Source organism: Mustela lutreola, chromosome 4 (genome assembly GCF_030435805.1).
Source record: "Mustela lutreola isolate mMusLut2 chromosome 4, mMusLut2.pri, whole genome shotgun sequence".
Taxonomy (NCBI): Eukaryota; Metazoa; Chordata; class Mammalia; order Carnivora; family Mustelidae; genus Mustela; species Mustela lutreola.
The window spans coordinates 75,540,835-75,558,846 of record NC_081293.1 but is presented as its reverse complement, the minus strand read 5'-3'; the positions used below and the strand labels follow the sequence as shown (position 1 = coordinate 75,558,846).

Genomic DNA, 18,012 nt, shown 5'->3' with positions numbered 1-18,012 from the left:
TACTCACAATGCATATATCCAAAGGACTTAAACTCAATGCAATATAAAGATGATTTTAAAAAATTCATAAGAGGACAACCCCATAAAGAAAAGACAAAAAAAACTTTTGAACATAAACTTTACAAAAGAAAATACTTAAATGATAAGTAAATATATTAAAATATATTCAAAATAAATCATTGGAGAAATGGAAATTAAAAGATAACGAGGCCCTGTTTCAAATTTTACTGGGATAGCTAAAACTTCAAGGGGTAATAATGCGTTGGCAAGGATATATAGCAATTGGAACTCTAATCCATGTTGGTAAAAGTGCAAAATGTTACAACTTCTTTGGAGAAGTGCTTGGCAGCTTTTAGTTCATAGTAATAGCTTTCTGAATTTTTTCACTGATAGCTCACTTCCTCTGCTGTTTCTTTTTCCTCTAGTTCTATTCCTCTTTTGAGAGAATAGATTTTCTTTCCTACTGGGGATCCTAGTCTTTGATCAGACTTTAATATAAAACTCTTAGTTTTGCTTTTGTGTTTAACTTGAAGTAATAGAGGAGAAGGCAGTACTGTGCAGGCAAGTGTTAAGATTGCATTTTTAACAGGATACTTTACTTGTATTGGATGTATAACTGATCTTAAGTTTGACAACCTAAAAATGAGTAGGATAAAAGAGTGTTTGGGGCTTGCCTGTGTTAATGGGATTAAGGCAGAGATGACTTACATATTAAAAAGAAAAACAACAACCCAATTTCATGTTTTAGTAGTAGCAATGGCAGCTGCAGGTATATTAGAGTTCTAAGAGCAAATTTTAATTTTTAAAAAAGATTTTATTTATTTATTTGAGAGAGAGAGAGAGAGAGATCACAAGCAGGCAGAGCAGCAGTCAGAGAGAGGGGGAAGCAGGGTCCCCGCTGAGCAGAGAGCCCGATGCAGGGCTCGATCCCAGGACCCTGAGATCATGACTGGGCCTGAAGGCAGAGGCTTAGCTTAACCTGCGGAGCCACCCAGGCACCGTATGAGCAAATTTTAATTTAACATGAATGCAGCAGAACTAAATAGGGTGCCAAATAATGAGTTAGCTACAGAAAAATGTAGCAAATAAGTAGTTATTTTTTTTCTTTTCAGATATGAATTTTTATTTTTTACCTATTTTTGGAATAGTAGTCTTTTCTGAATGGGATATCTTTAAAAAGGATTTGCTTCTGGGTTTCTCCCAGACTTCTAGGAGCATTTGTTATTATGATTGTGGTTGTCAGTGCTACCCTGTAAATACAGTAGTAGTTGTCACAGAAGAGGTACTCAATAAATATTTGTAAGATGAATTTTTATCAATTCTCCAAGCATTTAAAAGTGATCAAATGCTCTAATAATATAAACTTTAGTAGCAGTATATATTGACAAGCAGATATACCAGTTCACTTTCAAGAAAGAGAATGACTCAGGCTTTCCAATAAAGCTTGAATTTAATTGTCTAGAATAGATTTAGTCTACATGAAGCCCTTCCGGTGGGTGGATTGATCAGTTAGCTGTTGAAACATGGAAAAAGCATGGCCAGGCTTTAGCCAATGAACCTCAGATATTTTTGGCAAGACAATTCCTGTTGTAAAAATGGAGACATCAAAATGTATTTGTTAGAAGTTGCTTTAACTAGCTTCTTTTCTTTGATTCCACATTTATTCAACAGCACTATACTTTCAATTTTTGGTGGGTCTCCTTATGGAAATATATTGAACTTGTCATAAAGATGTGGATAATTCCTGTGTCAGTTGGACTTTTTAAGGAAATTAATATATTGCTGTTATGGTCTTTATGATATTTATGTATCAGTCATATGACATGAGTTTGAATTTGTTTCTGAACGAAAGTACCATTCACTATACTGATAGGATTACATCTTACACAGAAGGTAGAGGATCAGACCCTGGACTGTCATAGTAACTTCACCAGAGTAGTAACAGAATTTCTGAGGCCTATAAAGAAAGTTTATCTTGTAACCCAGATTCCTCCCCCCTACCTTTATTGGAACAAGTTTATTAATTTGGTATAAGTGTGTAGAGCAGCTAGATTGAGTTTTTCATTTGTTTAATGTAATCTTGCATTCCTCACAATTGAACATTGTGTTTTATTTTGCCTGTAGAGTGCTCCAGTTTATATAGCAAGTATATGTAAACCTACATAGACTATATTTCATAAAAAAATACTATAAGATCAAATTTAAAATTGCTTTATAATCACTGACTTTCTTAATTGTATTTAGTCCATTTACATTTAGTATAATTATTGAAATGTTTTGTTTACCATTTTTCTGTTTGTGTTTAGTTGTTCAATACTCCTTTGTTCATTCATTCATTCTTATTCTCTTTCATTCCTCTTTTCCTCTACTCTTTGGGATTAATGGAATAATTTTAGGTATTCCATTTTAATTCTGCTGACTTTCTAGATTATATATATATATGATTATATATGTATGTGTATATATATATATATATATATATATATATATATACACACACACATACACACACACACACATTTTAGAGGTTGTGCAATAAGGATTAGAAAACACACTTTTTAGTTTATTCTAGTCCTCTTAGAGTTGATATTGTGAGCATTAAATGTAAGAACCTTATAAAAGAAGAATTTATGTCTACCTATGTATTACATCCCAGAATACAGTGTTACTTTATTTGCTTTATACACTTGTATTTCAGAGAAAGGGAAGGAAAAAATGTTCTTTTACCTTTATTCCCATTATTCCCTTCAGCCTGAGGGGCAGGTCTGATGGCAACAAATTTTCTCTAGTTTTTTTATCTTTTTTTTTTAAGATTTATTTATTTATTTGAGAGAGAGCATGGGGGGAGAGGCAAAGGGAGAAGTAGAGAGAATCTTCAGACAGACTCTGCATTGAGTGCAGAGCCCGAAGTGGGGCTTTATCTCAGGACCCTGAGATCATGACCTGAGCTGAAACCAAGAGTTGGATGCTTAACCCATTGAGCCACTCAAGTCCCATTGTCTTTCACCTGTCCTTCTGAGACTCCAGTAATACAGGTGATAAACTACTTTGTATTGTTACAGAGGTCACTGACGAGCTGTTCATTTTTTCAATTTCTTGTTTCTGTTCTTCAGATTAGATAATTACTACTAATTTGTTGTCAGATTCATATTTTTGTGTTCCAGCTAATATTTATGCATATCAAGCTGCCTCTACACATATTTATTATCTAAAGCATTTACCTACTTTATCTGCAAGTGCAAATTCAGTGAGTTAGGAATTCAGAATAGGCATGGTGGAATGGCTTATTTTAGCTCCAAAATATCTGGAGTCTGGGACTCCCTGACTAGAAATGAGTTGGCAAATTGTGGCCAAATCATCTACAGGTGTTTTCACTCACATGTCTGGTAAATGCTGGCTGTTATCTGGATCTTCAGCCTGGCTATTGGCCAGCACCCCTCTACTTGGCCTTTCCTCCTCTGCTTGTGCTGTCAAATAAATAAATAAAAATTTAAAATATCCCAAAAAACCCAAACTGTTTCTCAAGGAGGACTGTTGTCATGTTAAAAAAAAAAAAAAAAAAAACCCAGGTTTCCATTTTTTTCTAATTCAAAAATAGTATATGAAAATATTTATTTTATGTAAACTAAAATATACTGTTCAAAAACAGTTGGATTTCTAAGCTCATCAGACTGACTTTCTGGAGGTAAAATAATTAATATATAACTTCGTCAATTTATACTCTTTTGGAAAATACAGTAGGACACTTTTTTTTTTCCATTGGAAAGTAGTATACGCTTATGTTTTAACAGTTGCGGAAGTGTTGAAAGTGAATAGTGAAAACCTCCATCTCTCCCTGAAAACTTGTGATAACTGCTATGACTGTTTTGGTATTTCAGCCCCACTTAAGTGTGTGCAGGGCAGCCACATGTGAATCATGTTCCTTGGATTTGGGCTATAAGATGAGTGTTTCCTTATTTATACGATATTGGTTTGTATATTTGGATTCAACACTTAACAGTCCCAGACCCAAAATGTAACTAAAGGTGAATTGTTAGTCCCCCAAAATACCTTTTTCACTGCTCACATTTAAATTTTAGCTTTCTTGGAGAAAATTGTATTTTGCAGATCATTCTTGCTTACTCATTTTCTCTCAAAAACAAAAACAAACAAACAAAAAACCCTTGGAGGAAAAGATACGGCAGATAGCAATGAGTTATGTTTTCTGAATTTTATAGTCACTGTCCTTCAAATAATTTGTTTTTGTTTGGGTTATCCCAGTTATCCTTAGCATTTATCTAAATTTCTAAATTTCTGACCATATTAAAATGCAAACTGAGAAAAAGCTGTAGAAGTATAAAGCTTCTGGAAGAAAGCATAGAGAATATCTTTGTGAACTCCAGGGGTAGGGAAAGAGTTCTCAGAAAGGATACAAAGTTGTAAACAAAAGAAATATTTGATATATTGGATTTTTATCAGAATTTTATTTTCCTTTTTTAAGATTCTATGTATTTATTGTTTGAGAGAGAGACTGAAAGAAAAGTGGAATGGGGGTACAGAGAGAGAAGCAGACTTCTTGTGGAGCAGGGAGCCCAACATGGGACTTGCTCCCAGAACCTGGAAATCATGTCCTGAGATGAAGGCAGACACTTAGCCAACTGAGCCACCCAGGTGCCTTTTATCGGAATTTTAAATTGTTGATTATCAAAACACATTATTAAGGAAAGGAAAAGGCAAGTCCTACATAAGGAGTAAATATTTATGTCAATACATATATGTGATAAAAGACTTTTACCCAGAATATATAAAACATCTATAAATCAATAATAAAAAGCCAGTTAATTCAATGGGGCGGGGTGGTGGTGGTGGCTGGGGAATGAGCCAATGAGTTGAACAGACATTTTCAAAGAAGAAAGTATAAAAATAGCTAATAAATAAATTAAAATATGCTTAATATCATTAGTCATCAGGAAAAGGAAGTTGAAAAACTACAGTAAGGTACCACTTTGTACCTGTTGGGAAAGCTGTGATTAAAACTGACAGCACCAAATGTTGATGGGACTGTGGAGCAAATGGAACTCTTAAAATGCAGATAAGATTGTAAAATTGTATAACTGGTTTTGGAAAACTGTTTAGTACTTTCTTTTAAAGTTAAACATACACCTGCCCTATCTACCTTATGACCCAGCAACTCTACTTCTTAGTTATTATTTATTTACTCAAGGGAAATAAAAGTATGTGTCTCCAAAATTCTTGCACAAGAATATGTACTTATTCATAATAAACCCAAACTGTAAACATCCTAAATATCCATCAAAGGAGGATGTTTAAACAGATGATGGTGTAGTCATGCAGTGGAATCATTTTCCAAATAAAAGGAATCAACTATTGATGCATGTAACATGGATAAATCTGTACAACAGTAGATTAAATGAAAGAAGCCATTTACATAAAAGACTGCATCTTATATGGTCATATTTATATGAAGTTCAGGAATAAGGACAAATCTGGGTAATATTAGCTGCCTGGGAGCTTAGTGGGGTTTGACTGCAAATAGGCATAAGGAATTTTCTGGAATGGTGGAATATTCTGTATTTTGATTGAGTTGGTTGTACACCTATGATCTCTTTCACTGTATGTAAATTTTATCTCACTTTGAACTGAAAATCCAAAAGTACAAATTGAGAAATGTTTAGGAATTGGGAAGATAAAGAGGGTATGAGAGACAAGAGTAGAAGGGTGTGTAGCACCACTTTTTTCTGTAGTATAATCATATTTTGAGTAGAAGTCATCTTAGCAGAATCACTGCTTCCTTGGTTAGTTGAAGAAGTAGGCTAAACTGAAGAATCCTAAAAAGTGACCCATACCTTAAATATTTAAAGAAAAGTACGCCTGAAACATTAGGATGAAATTGTTCTCTGTGGTTTATTAACAACCACCACCAGAACCAAAAAGTAGTGATTTTCCTTTGTTTCCCTTTGCCCCTTGGCAAGAGTTCTTAGTCTTTTTTTATGCCGTGTACCTTTTTGGCAGTCTGGTGGAGCTTATGGACCCCTTCTTAGCCCTTCTTAGAGTGATTTTAAATTAGGATTACAAATATACCTGTTACATTAATATTAGTCATTTGTTTTTGTTTTGCAGAAGAAAAAAGGTTAGAGATAATTGCAACCAGAGACTAGAACAACAGTAGAGAAAATTAATGATCCTCTATACTTTTCCTTCATTAATAGAATACCACTTGTTTGCTGTGTACATGTTTTCCCAGAATGCCGATGGTAATTCCAGCTTCCCTTGTGGCTAGATTTGATAATGTGATAACTTATGATCTGTTGTTCTTAAGTAGAAATGATGAGTTCTTAAAGGAGGGGCCTATCCTTCTTTCCCTTCTCCAGTCTGCTTATACAAATATGATGGTGCACCATCGTAGACCTTGCACTGCCCATCGTGCTGGCTGAGCATATGATGGAAGGGTCCTGGGTCCAGTCCTGTATGAAACAAATCTACCCAACCAGTTGTACACTACTAATCCTGTAATTTATGTGGGAGAGTAGTGTATTCAGTGTAATTAGTAGCATATTTGTTTATGAGCCCCTCCTCCCTCCACCTTCTTCTATTTCTCACAGCTAAACCTTATTCTCGCTGATACAGTTACTCTAGTATTACTTTTGATGGCAGGGATAATAATTCATAAATAATTTTATCCCAGGGAAATAAGCACAATTTCAGGTACTTAATTCACGTTTTCTCAATACATTTAAATAAAAGATAATCTTGATAGGAGTGGGTATCAAGGAATGAAAACATGAAAGCATACCATTAAAAAAAAAATAGTAGGGACCCAAAACCCTTAATGAAACATGGTCATGCAAGGAAAGAGCTTAGTCTGGAAACTGCTGAGTGGTTTATGGAATGAGGGCCTGACTCTGCAGAAATTAAGAGGAACCCATCTTGTCATACTAAGTCCATTAGAGAAGGTTTTGATGGTATAGGAGAAAGTCATTGTTATGTTTGTTTTGATTATAATAGTTCAGAAAATACTAAGAAACCAAATATGTGCTAGAATACTATAGTTAACACATTATATAAAATTTATAGTCTAATAACCTAATTCTTAAGTGTTGATAATAAGTAGTATTTTACCATTTGCAACTGTTTTAGTATGACATATGAATACAAATATATCATTTCAATTAGTGACAAAATTATGAGTAATGATTGTGTGGCATATTTCACATCCAAATGTATGAACTCTCTTTCCTCTCTACCCAACCACACACATTTTCAGCCCTCTTTGTGTTTTTTGTTTTGTTTTGTTTTGTTTTTTTTATTAATGATTTTTATTTTATTTATTTGACAGAGAGAAATCACAAGTAGATGGAGAGGAAGGCAGAGAGAGAGAGAGAGAGGGAAGCCGTCTCCCTGCTGAGCAGAGAGCCCGATGCGGGACTCGATCCCAGGACCCTGAGATCATGACCTGAGGCGAAGGCAGCAGCTTAACCCACTGAGCCACCCAGGTGCCCCTTCAGCCCTCTTTGTAGTAGCTAAATTTGTAATTTTGGTTATATCAATTTTGGGTTTTATGTGATTATGACTAGATAAATGCAGTTTACAATTAAGTACTATAACTGTTTTTTCTGAGCATTTTATTTTCCCTGGAGGTAAAATTCTCTCTGTCTCTCTCTCTCTCTGTCTCTCTCAACTTCTTTAGTCTCTATGTTTTTAACTTCAGTTTATCTCTAAACTATATAAATCTCCTAACATGTTCAAGCCCATTGGGCATTAAATCGATTTTATCTTCTTTAGGAGCCTTCTGATCTACCGTGAGTTGGGTCAGTTGTTCCCTAGGTTTGCCTTTTACCTGTCTACTTCAGATGTTTCTTCACCATCATTCTGAGAATTCCCTTTTCCCCTTCTCATGAGTTGGATTCTTCAGTTCCTGGAATTGTCCTCTTTCTTGGTTTCCCACCTTGTTTTGGTAGAACACATCTTCTAGTAACTTCCTGAGAGAGAAAATGTGGACAGCAAAATTATTTGAGATTTCACTTGTTTAAAAAATGCCTTTACTATATATTCACACTTGATTTAATGTCTCTTTTGGTATGGTATTCTAGGCTGGAAATAGTCAGAAGGTTTTTTCCTGGAAGTTGTTTTCTAGCTGCTAGTGTTGCCATTAAAAAGGGTGGTGTAATTCTGATTCCAGATACTTTTTATGAAACCTCTTTCCTCTTGGGCAGCTTATAGGATCCTATGTTCATCTTTTCAGTATTCAGAAATTTCACTGAGCTATATATGCTGTATTTGGGTCTATTTTCATCACTTTTGCTGAATACTCATTGTATCCTTTGACTTAGGAAACTCCTGTCCTTCAGTTTGGGGTATTATTCTTGAATTATTATCTTGGATTTCTTCTCCTTGTGTTTTCTGTTCTTTTCTCTAGAACTCATAAGTTGAAACTCCTCGACTTTAAATCTTCTCATTTGTTTTCCATTTTTTAAAATTCTGTTTATCCTGCTGTTTCCTCAGCTTATACTTTTCTAAACTCTCTCGCCTATTGTCTACCTCCTAACGGTAAACAAATGTATATACATGAAGTACATACATGTGGTAAAAACACATGGCAAGTGCTTTTATTAGCTGTAATTGTTGCTCTTGTTTAGGTTTGTTTGTTTTTTGCTCTTGTTTAGTTTTGTAATTGTTTGGAAGGAGAGGTCTTTGGTGTTGATTCTTTGGCTTATTAGCTGTATGACTTTGGGCGAGTTTTATAATTTTTTTGACTCCTATTTTCCTTGTTTGTAAAATGTGAGTAAGTTCTATCTCAGATGTTTGTGAGCATCAACTGAGAATATATATATGAAAATACTTAATGAACTTTGTATGGAGTTAATAGTTACCACTTGCATCTTTCAGATATGGAAAGTTTCTTTGAAAGAAAATGATGGCTGAATTTTCATGTTATTTTTAAGATTACTTGATTACACATGTCTATTTTTCTCACATCTAAATGAGCTAGATGAACTTAAGCTAAGTGCTAATGCTGCCTTTTAAATAACTTACTTAATACTCAACCTCATAATGTTAGGCTGAAGAGAGATGAAAATATTTATTCTGTGAAAAGCTCTGGCTTTACTTCAGATTGTATAAATCTGTGTAATGTAATAATTATTTAAGAATGACATGATTATTAATTTGAACCCATTAAGGGAATATTTATTGGAATTTGTTTATTTTTCTTAAATGGTACTTGAGATTAGGAAAAATGGAATCTTTTAGGTTTTATCAATAGTATAAATGTAATTTCAAATGTTAGCTCATTTTTGTTAATGGTGGCTTTTTGTTTGTTTTGTTTTAAGGTTTTTGGATTCAAAGCATAAAAACCATTACAAGATATACAATCTGTAAGTATGTTTTTTATTTGTATGCTTGCAAATATCTTCTAAAATAACTATTAATTGAAAGTTATTTCCTTGTTAGAATCAGGTAGAGTTAATGATATATTTTAACAGAATTGTATTCCTAAAACAATTAGTCCATGACGTTTGATTAAGAGCATTGTTAGGTCATTCAGAAAGCATAGTGATGAGGTCAAAACAATGTTGGCACACATTCACTTTACTTGATCTGGTTTAAATGACTTGGCATCTAGCCCATCTTTGAGCCAGTAGCCTTGTGGTGACTTGAAGTGTAATTCACAGCAGAGCTTTTCTGTTAAAGCTTTAATAACCTCTTCCATGGAGGTGTGCTTCAGAGTGGGTGTGGTTCTGTTTATTCTGGTCTTTAGGTCATTCAATTGAAACAGCTTTTAGGGTATTCTCCAACTGTATATAACATAAATAAGTTACCTAAAATTGTTGAGTTGGGTGGTTTCTGTTGTTTGGGGCAGGGATGTAAGGCTTGCCCGCTCGGTACAGCTGGTTTATCTTATCTTTAACCTTTTGTTTTTCTTTTTGACTTTGTCAGTAGGGATGTGAAAAGGAAAAAAGAACAAAAGAAAAATGGGAAGAAAATATTTTGTCATTTTTGCCCTTGAAGACTATTATTCCTTTCCAAAATACTGACCCATTTTCTACCTTTTAAAAAATGTTATATGAAATGTGTTATTTTTCTCCTTGGTTTTTATTTTTCCTCTGTGATGTCTGTAAATTATGCAACAGAAAAAATTTTAATCTGTAGTTACATTTCCTGATTGTCACAGTTTCTGTAAAATTTATTTCTCAAATGTAAGAGCAAGATTCTTTTCTGCCTTTGGTGGGCATTTAAATCGTCACCAGAAAGGATGAGAGATTCTGTGTGCTTTGTTGGCTTATAGGATGTTGCTTTTCTATCTTTAATTTAGTGATCTATCTTTAATTGAGCAATAAGACCTCAGAAGACTTACGAGTAAAGTAGACACCATTATTGTTTCTTCTAGTGAGTTTTCATTAATTTCCTCAGATTCACAAAGAAGCAAACATTTATGCTGATTTTGCCACATATTAGACCTTGTAAAACTTGCTGACGGTACAGAGGTGAATAAGATACCATTTCAGTCTTTGGTAGTTTTTTATAGTCTCAAGTGATAAGTAGACATAGTATTGCAGAAGAGGTAACTTGTATACAACAGAGCTGTGTGGAGAACAGTGGAAATAGGACTTGTACCCTCTAGGCAAGTTTTCATAAAGAAGGGCATTTTTGAGCTGGGGTGAAGGAATCCGCTGAGACTCTCCTGGAGACCTCCAGGTGGGGCGTATGGCATTACGGGCAGAGGTTGGCATGGAAGAAGGTGGTTGGCATGGTGGGGTTTAGAGTATGGCAGATAATCCATTATGGTCAGATTCGGGGGTAGGGTATGGAGGGTGTGGGGTGACAGGTAACAAGGTGAAAGAAAGGTGATGCAGAGACTTGGCGTGTAGGTGGGCCCCAGCTTACACATGATCTGTGCATAGATCTTCCTCTTGTCCTGATTAACCTCCTGTAACAACAAGCCTTGTTGCAGATGCCAGAATGCTTCAGTGGAGGAAAATAAAAACCACAAAGCTTTATCCTTTTGAATAACTAGATTCAGAAGCTGAGTTTAAAAAAAAAAACGAAAAAAAAAGAAAGCACAGAACAAGAAGTGTCAAGCTGCAGTCTATTAAGTGAGTCAGTTCAGGTTTAGACTCTTAAGATTAGGCATTTAGAGTCCCAGAAGGAAGGTAGAAAGATACCAAAGACAGATTCTGCCTTTTTCAAAATTTTATTCGAGTTTAACATTATATCCAAAGAAAAGGAAGGAAATTCTTTTCATTCCTGTATTCAGTGGCTTCCTGCTTCCAGAAATTAGGACCTAGGCTTGCACTGTCAGTACTGTGGCTCACTTAACATTATTGTGGCTATAGGTGGCATGTGAGCTAGTCTGGGAACTTGGCTGCCCTTTTACTTTTGTGTTTCTAAACACAGGATCCCAGAGTTAATGAACCATCTCTTTGTTAATTGAGTGTAGCTTTTGGTATATATATTTCAACTCCCCTTCCCCAGTTCATTTGATGGAGTCATAAACTTTCAGAACTGGAAAGTATCTGAAAGAGATCATTTAGTCCAACCTTCTCATTTTACACATGGGGAATCTGAGGCCTAGAGAAGTTAAGTGAGTTGAACAAGGTCACATGGGTACATATGGTAGCAAACCACCCACCGTTGACGCCAGTCTTCCTTTCTGGTTTTGTTGTCATTTGTTTTAACCTCCCCAAATTTTACTTCAGAAGTTTCTAGAACTACCAGGTTGTAGCATGTTTTGATTTCTGATGTCACTTTTTATTCTCACCTTCTCTCTACCCTTATTTGTATTTCTGGCTCTGGGTAAGTGAGTCTGGCAAGCAGCAGCTGTTTCTCTTTTCTTTCTTTTTTTTTTTTTTGGGATGTTAATTCTATGTGATGTATATCTTTGCAGATATATACACTGAAAGGTCCTAAAATATTGACACTAGACGTACATGTATTTAATGGTATATTAAACTTTTTAATGGCAATTGTGATGTGCGGATGAAGAACAGTACTTAATATGGACTTTTTAATAATTGACTGAATCTGTTTATGTCTCTATATTATGAAGCATTCAATAAATTATCTTAAGAAAGGACAAAATTAGCTTCATATCATTAATTAAATTTGGGTATGATGATGCTTAGTGAATTTGTTTTGGGCAGGTGTGTGTATTTCATGTTTCTATGTTCCTCTGTATACCTGTAGGCTGGTGAGGGTAAGAGGAGAAGGGAGGATGATGGGGATAGAGGCATAATATACTTCTTGCCTTTGAGGACCTTAACTGTTCACTGGATACTTGTTTTTAAGAGGGTTACTCTATTTCATTGTGTATTCTATTTGACACACAACTCTCCATCATTTGGTGATGAACCTCTACCTGTTGTTAATTTTTATCTGTTAAGGTTTCTTTTTAAGATAGTGATGTTGAAGAGAGTTAGAGACCTGTATACTTCCCTAATGCTTTGGGAAGTCTCACTTATCTGGAAGCTTTTCCTGTTAGTCTTACTCTTCCTTCACTTTCTGTCAACCCCTTCATTAGAAACTCTTGCAATGCTTCTTCATCTCTCTTGTCTCATATAAGCCAATATAAGGTGAGGATTTTAAAAAAGGTATCTTTTACACTGAATTTTAATTTTAAGGAAGTGTAAATGGTCAGATTTACCTACTACTTGTCTCAGTCAAATCCCATTTTTCATTTATGTATCTTCAGTTTTGGTTTGTTGAAGGACTTATCAACTAACATACCACACAAACGTTATAAGGAATTGGGAATGTGCACATGTACGTGTGTGTGCACGTATGCACGGTTATTGGAGAAGGTCTTAATTAAAGAAGAGAGTCATCATTCTTATTCTAGCAACCCCTCCTCCAGATCACTTCCATTACTACAGGCCCCGGTATATGTTCTCACATACTCTTCATCCACTTCATCGATACCTGTAGAGATTTTCATAACCTTTTCATGTTTTCATGGTCGCTTTTTGTTGGTTCTATCTTTTATGCCAAATACTGCTCTAGTAGGAAGGCTGATTTTGAGTAGAATTTGTTATTGCTTTTGTTTTTGAAGCTGTTCTCTCTTTTGTATTGTAAGTGGAAGAAGTATGGAGCTGTATTGGGAAAAGTTTTTATTTTTGTAACCAGAGGACCTGGGCTTGAGTCCTGGCTCTTCTAAATCTTAGCTTTCTCATATATAAGATGGAGATTATATTTTCTATTATTATATTGGTGTGACTATGAATTTAAAAAATGGAAACTCCTTTGTAAGGTTGTGTACATGTGGTAAACATGTAGAAGCTCATTAGTTCCATTTTTCCACCATTTCTGCCTCTTAACAGTAATATTTGAGAATCAGTTTATGATGGAGTCTTAAGCAGTACTTGTCAAACCAAATGTGTGAGCTCCTGAAAAAGCAGGAGAATTTTAGAAGACTAAAGCTGTGTGAAACTCAAAATGTTGATTTTTCTGTTATGCTGCCATGAGACCAGCATCTTAGAGCTTTGCTTCCTAGCCTGCTCCTTGTCCCTCACCTTTTAAGTCCTATCTTTACACGAGTCTTTATAAAATATTCTGCACTATTTACCAGACCTCTTCTTTAATCTGTACTAAAGATAGTGTAAAATGTGACTATTTTCTTGGTCAGTCTTCCTCTTACCTGTCATGTTTTGCATAGGAGTGAGTATGAAATTATTTAGCAAGGGTACATAAATATGCATATGGCATTACTAAATGATTTTTTTGAGCAAAACTCAATATATTATAAGTGAAAAGGGGGGAAAGCTTTATTTTAAGTAATAGTATGAAAGTTGATTTATTTCAGGTCTGACCATTTAGAAAATAGTGGATTCTGATTTGTTTATAATTAGTTCAGCTTTCATGTGGATTAGGATTTAAAACCTTTTAAAGTAGAGGAACCATACAGATATCTTTAGGATTTCTTAAATGTGAAATACATGTCCACAATCACATATTGAAACTCTTAGGGCCAGTGTGTCTCTGCATTCAGAATTTTTCCCTTTGCAGAAAGATAACATGGAAGCATAAACTTACTAATATTACATAACACTCCTCTGGGGTCTAGGGCAAAATGGTCTTCCTACCATTTTCACTCTTTACTCTTAACTGTATTAGTTAAAGAGTGCACACTGTCATAAACTCAGATCGGATGCTGCCACAATTGAGCCTGTCATAAGTTTAACAGAAAATGTTAAGATATTTCAGACTTTGGGGATTTCAGAATTGGAGAGGAAGGGATTGTACAATGACCTTGACTTGTTTTAAAACGCTAAGTTTTTATTTTAAATAATTTTTAAAAATCTCATTTGGTTAGTAGCTGTAGTTACCATGATTTTGCTGACCACAAATTCAAGTGTGGGATCCCTTTCAGAGCCTTCTTCATGTTTGTTAACACACCTACTAACCATGAGTAAACCAGTGCATGATGACAAACATGTTACTACTATTAAAGAGACCAATTTTAGTATGCTCTAAGTAATATAGAGTTAACATTTTACTACTCTGTATTTATTTTACTTCTTATTCCTTCATTACTCTGAGACTTTAATTAAAACTCGTAACTGAGAGATTTTTGACAAAGATTACCTTTGTTAGAAAAGTCTGCCTTAACAATTTTTTAGTAAGTGTAGTTTTTGAGTAGATTAGTGTCATTCACTTTTTAAAAAAAATTTTTTTCTTTGCCCTTATAATTTTACTATTTAAAAAATTTATCTTTTTAAATAGTACTTCAAGAGAACGATGTATACTCAATTCTGGGGTAAAGACAGTACTATGGCTCATTAGGTGTTTGTACATACTTGGTGAAGTCAAACATATACTCTCTCAGCATGTAGGAAGTTTCAGGGGACACGTGCAGCTGGGTGGGAGGTGTGTGCCTGAGTGGCATCACAGGTTTTGTGAGCAAGTAATGGAAGCCCTAAGTGCATAACACCTAAGATCAGTTTTCTTAATGGTAAAATGGGGATAATGACACTACCTACTTCATAGAATTGTTAGGATTGAAAGAAGTACTTAATACAAAACAACATGATGCCTGGTACAGTATAAAAGTTCAGGAAATGTGTGTTACTATACTTTTTTTTTTGCCAGTGCAAAAGATAACTTTAGATCACATTTAAACTTTTCTTTTAGGTGTGCTGAAAGACATTATGATACCGCCAAATTTAACTTCAGAGGTAGGTATTAACTGCCACGTAATGTATTTCTGTTATATAACTTAAAACCAATAGACCAAATCTTCTTGTCATAGCAGTAGTGAATAAGCTCAATTATTAAGTGATGTAAATATTTATCTTAAAGATGGTCTTAGACAATTTGGAAAAATTTAATTTTACTTTTGTGTTTTAGGGAACAGTTACCATATAAACCTGCCAGTACTAGTAGGAATACTAAAATGCAGGGTTGACTGTAAGAATTAGGAAAAGTTTCTAGACCATAAAATAAAGAAAGGGTTATATCTACTGTTGGAGGCATTTGGTCTAATAGTAAAGGATTATTGGAAGAGCAAAGCAGACAATGGAGTAACTCCGTGGAGCCGTGACCTAAAAGGGGCAAAAGCCTATGACAAATGTGGATAAGAGGAGCCTGACAAGTGGGAGCAGGAGCTGCTTTAAATGAGTTCTTCTCCATGTGTAGTGAATTTTTCTGAGGTCCCATAAAAACCTTCCCTCATTGTTTGTGGAACCCCTTGAGCCATGAGAGACCTGGAGAGTGAAGAAGCTTGGCAGATGCTACCATGATAGAAAGAGAGGGTGAGTCCATGCGCTCCATGTTGATGTGTTTGCGGTGGATCCCTTCTGACAGTCTAGATCGGATGTTCAAACAGCTGGTTTGAGAATTCAGAAGTGCTAGTGGTGAGAGCCAGTACAGATCCACTAAGAATTTTTCCTTTTTCGTGAATTTAAGCTACTGTTTACTAGGCAAAGCGTGTTTTAGTCAACGTTTATCTAGCTTTAAATAGACGTTTAACAGTTTCCTGGCTGTTTTGTGTGCCCGTGGGGAGATGAAGATGGAATGCTGAGGCCCAGGTGAAAGCATCCCAGCGACTCCTGTAATGGTCATCGTCGTCTCCCAGGACCACTCACCTGACACACTGAATCCGTTTCCATATTAGTGATGATGTGACTGAAGATAGAAGGCATACTTCTCACATATTCAGATGACACAGAGGACCATTATGTACATTAGATGTCAGTCAGGATTTGTAAGGGTTTTAGTAGAATGGAACTGCTGAGGCAGGGACCAGTAAGAAAAAATTTAATAGTGATATAGTTGAACTCCTGTTTCTGAGCAACTTAAAAAACACAACAACAAAACCCCTCTGAATATAAGCAAAGAGAAACTTTGGGTTTTTATAACTCATGTGAAAAGACCTGAAGCTTCATTAGATACACTTTACTACAACTGTATACGTTTTTGTAAGTAGTTTTTTTCAGCTTCTTTTGTAAATGTCTTTAAAATCACGTGTAGTATACAACACTAACATTTGCAAGACCATCTTTAAATAACACGCTTAGCATTTTTATTATATGAAATATAAAAATCAGTCCTTTACATTGTTGATTGATTGGTAATTTATATCTTCTCTGGAATATATGTTTTGTGGTGATGTAATATTATAAATATTATGACTCCTTTTGTCAGAAAACGCATTGAGAGCCCTGACAGGAAACCTGCCTACATGACATTTCATTTTGAGTTTGCCTCCCTCTCTGACATGTTGCCTTCTGCTACCTCTCCATTACAAAGTTTCCTCTTTCATAAAGTGGGGAAAATAATGCTCAGCCTCTGTCTAGTGGGTAGGTTTAAGAATTGAGACACTAGTTTCTATTCAAATATTGGTAAATTATCAGGCAGCAAATTATTTTTCTCTGGAGTTCACTTTTTCTTTTAAACATCTATTAAGCTTATATGCAACATTTCTAAAGTTAATCTACTTTAATAAACAATTCAGGAAAGACTTTTTTTTTCCCTAATTCTGAGGTTATCCTTTTACCACAGTTGCACAGTATCCTTTTGAAGACCATAATCCACCACAGCTAGAACTTATCAAACCCTTTTGTGAAGATCTTGACCAATGGCTAAGTGAAGATGACAATCATGTTGCAGCAATTCACTGTAAAGCTGGAAAGGGACGAACCGGTGTAATGATTTGTGCATATTTATTACATCGGGGCAAATTTTTAAAGGCACAAGAGGCCCTAGATTTCTATGGGGAAGTAAGGACCAGAGACAAAAAGGTAAGTTATTTTTGATGTTTTTTTCTTTCTTCTTCCTTGATCTGAGCATTTATTAGAAAATAGCTTTTTATAAAGATGGTTGGTAACCCTTATTTCTTTATTCTAAACATTTAAATCTGTTACTACCATAACTGTAGTATGAGCAAATGACCGAATCTCTCAATTTTTCTGTTCATGCTGGCATTTTCATATCATGCTAGTAAATCTTATGCATTAACTGTATGGCATATTTGGTCTTATAAAATCCTGGCAGAGCATTTAAAGAAGCAGTACGTTGAACAAAAGTAAGCTTGATATTTCTGAACCTTGCTTGAGAGTAAGATGTCTTTGGGTAATAACTTGGATGCCATTTCCTACTAAAGTATGATCCTTTATAAGTACATGAAAATTATTCTTTGATATGAATATTCACGAATATAGTTATAATTAAGATTAGTCAAAGGTTCTTCTGTTATTCAGAAGGGTAATAAAGACGATGTTGAAAATCACTGACAAACTTAATCTGTGTAATATGTTTGAGGGGAGAACATAAAGTCAGGAGAAGTTTCATAATAATTTCTAAGAGATTCATTTCTTTGGATGGTAAATGTGACAAAATATGTTTATGTTTCTTACAGAGAGATTTTGTACATTTCTCTGTCTCTGAGAAGGAAAAACTCAAACCGCTCCAGATAGAAGGAGAAACTCACCTAGACAAAGAACTCTCTTGAGGGAGACATTACAACTTTATGAAGAAATTTATTCTAGTTTTAATAACATTTACAATCAGGAAGGTTCTCTT

The 18,012-nt window shown here is 34.8% G+C and overlaps 1 protein-coding gene across 1 annotated transcript in view; it reads left to right on the top strand.

Annotated features, from left to right (window-relative positions):
* The window catches only part of LOC131828978 (phosphatidylinositol 3,4,5-trisphosphate 3-phosphatase and dual-specificity protein phosphatase PTEN-like), a 139,356-nt gene that overhangs the window by 95,593 nt on the left and 25,751 nt on the right, over nucleotides 1–18,012 (top strand). The window contains 3 exon segments of the mRNA XM_059170280.1: nucleotides 9,330–9,374; nucleotides 15,124–15,167; nucleotides 16,993–17,231. Coding sequence (XP_059026263.1) covers nucleotides 9,330–9,374; nucleotides 15,124–15,167; nucleotides 16,993–17,231 — 328 coding nt within the window.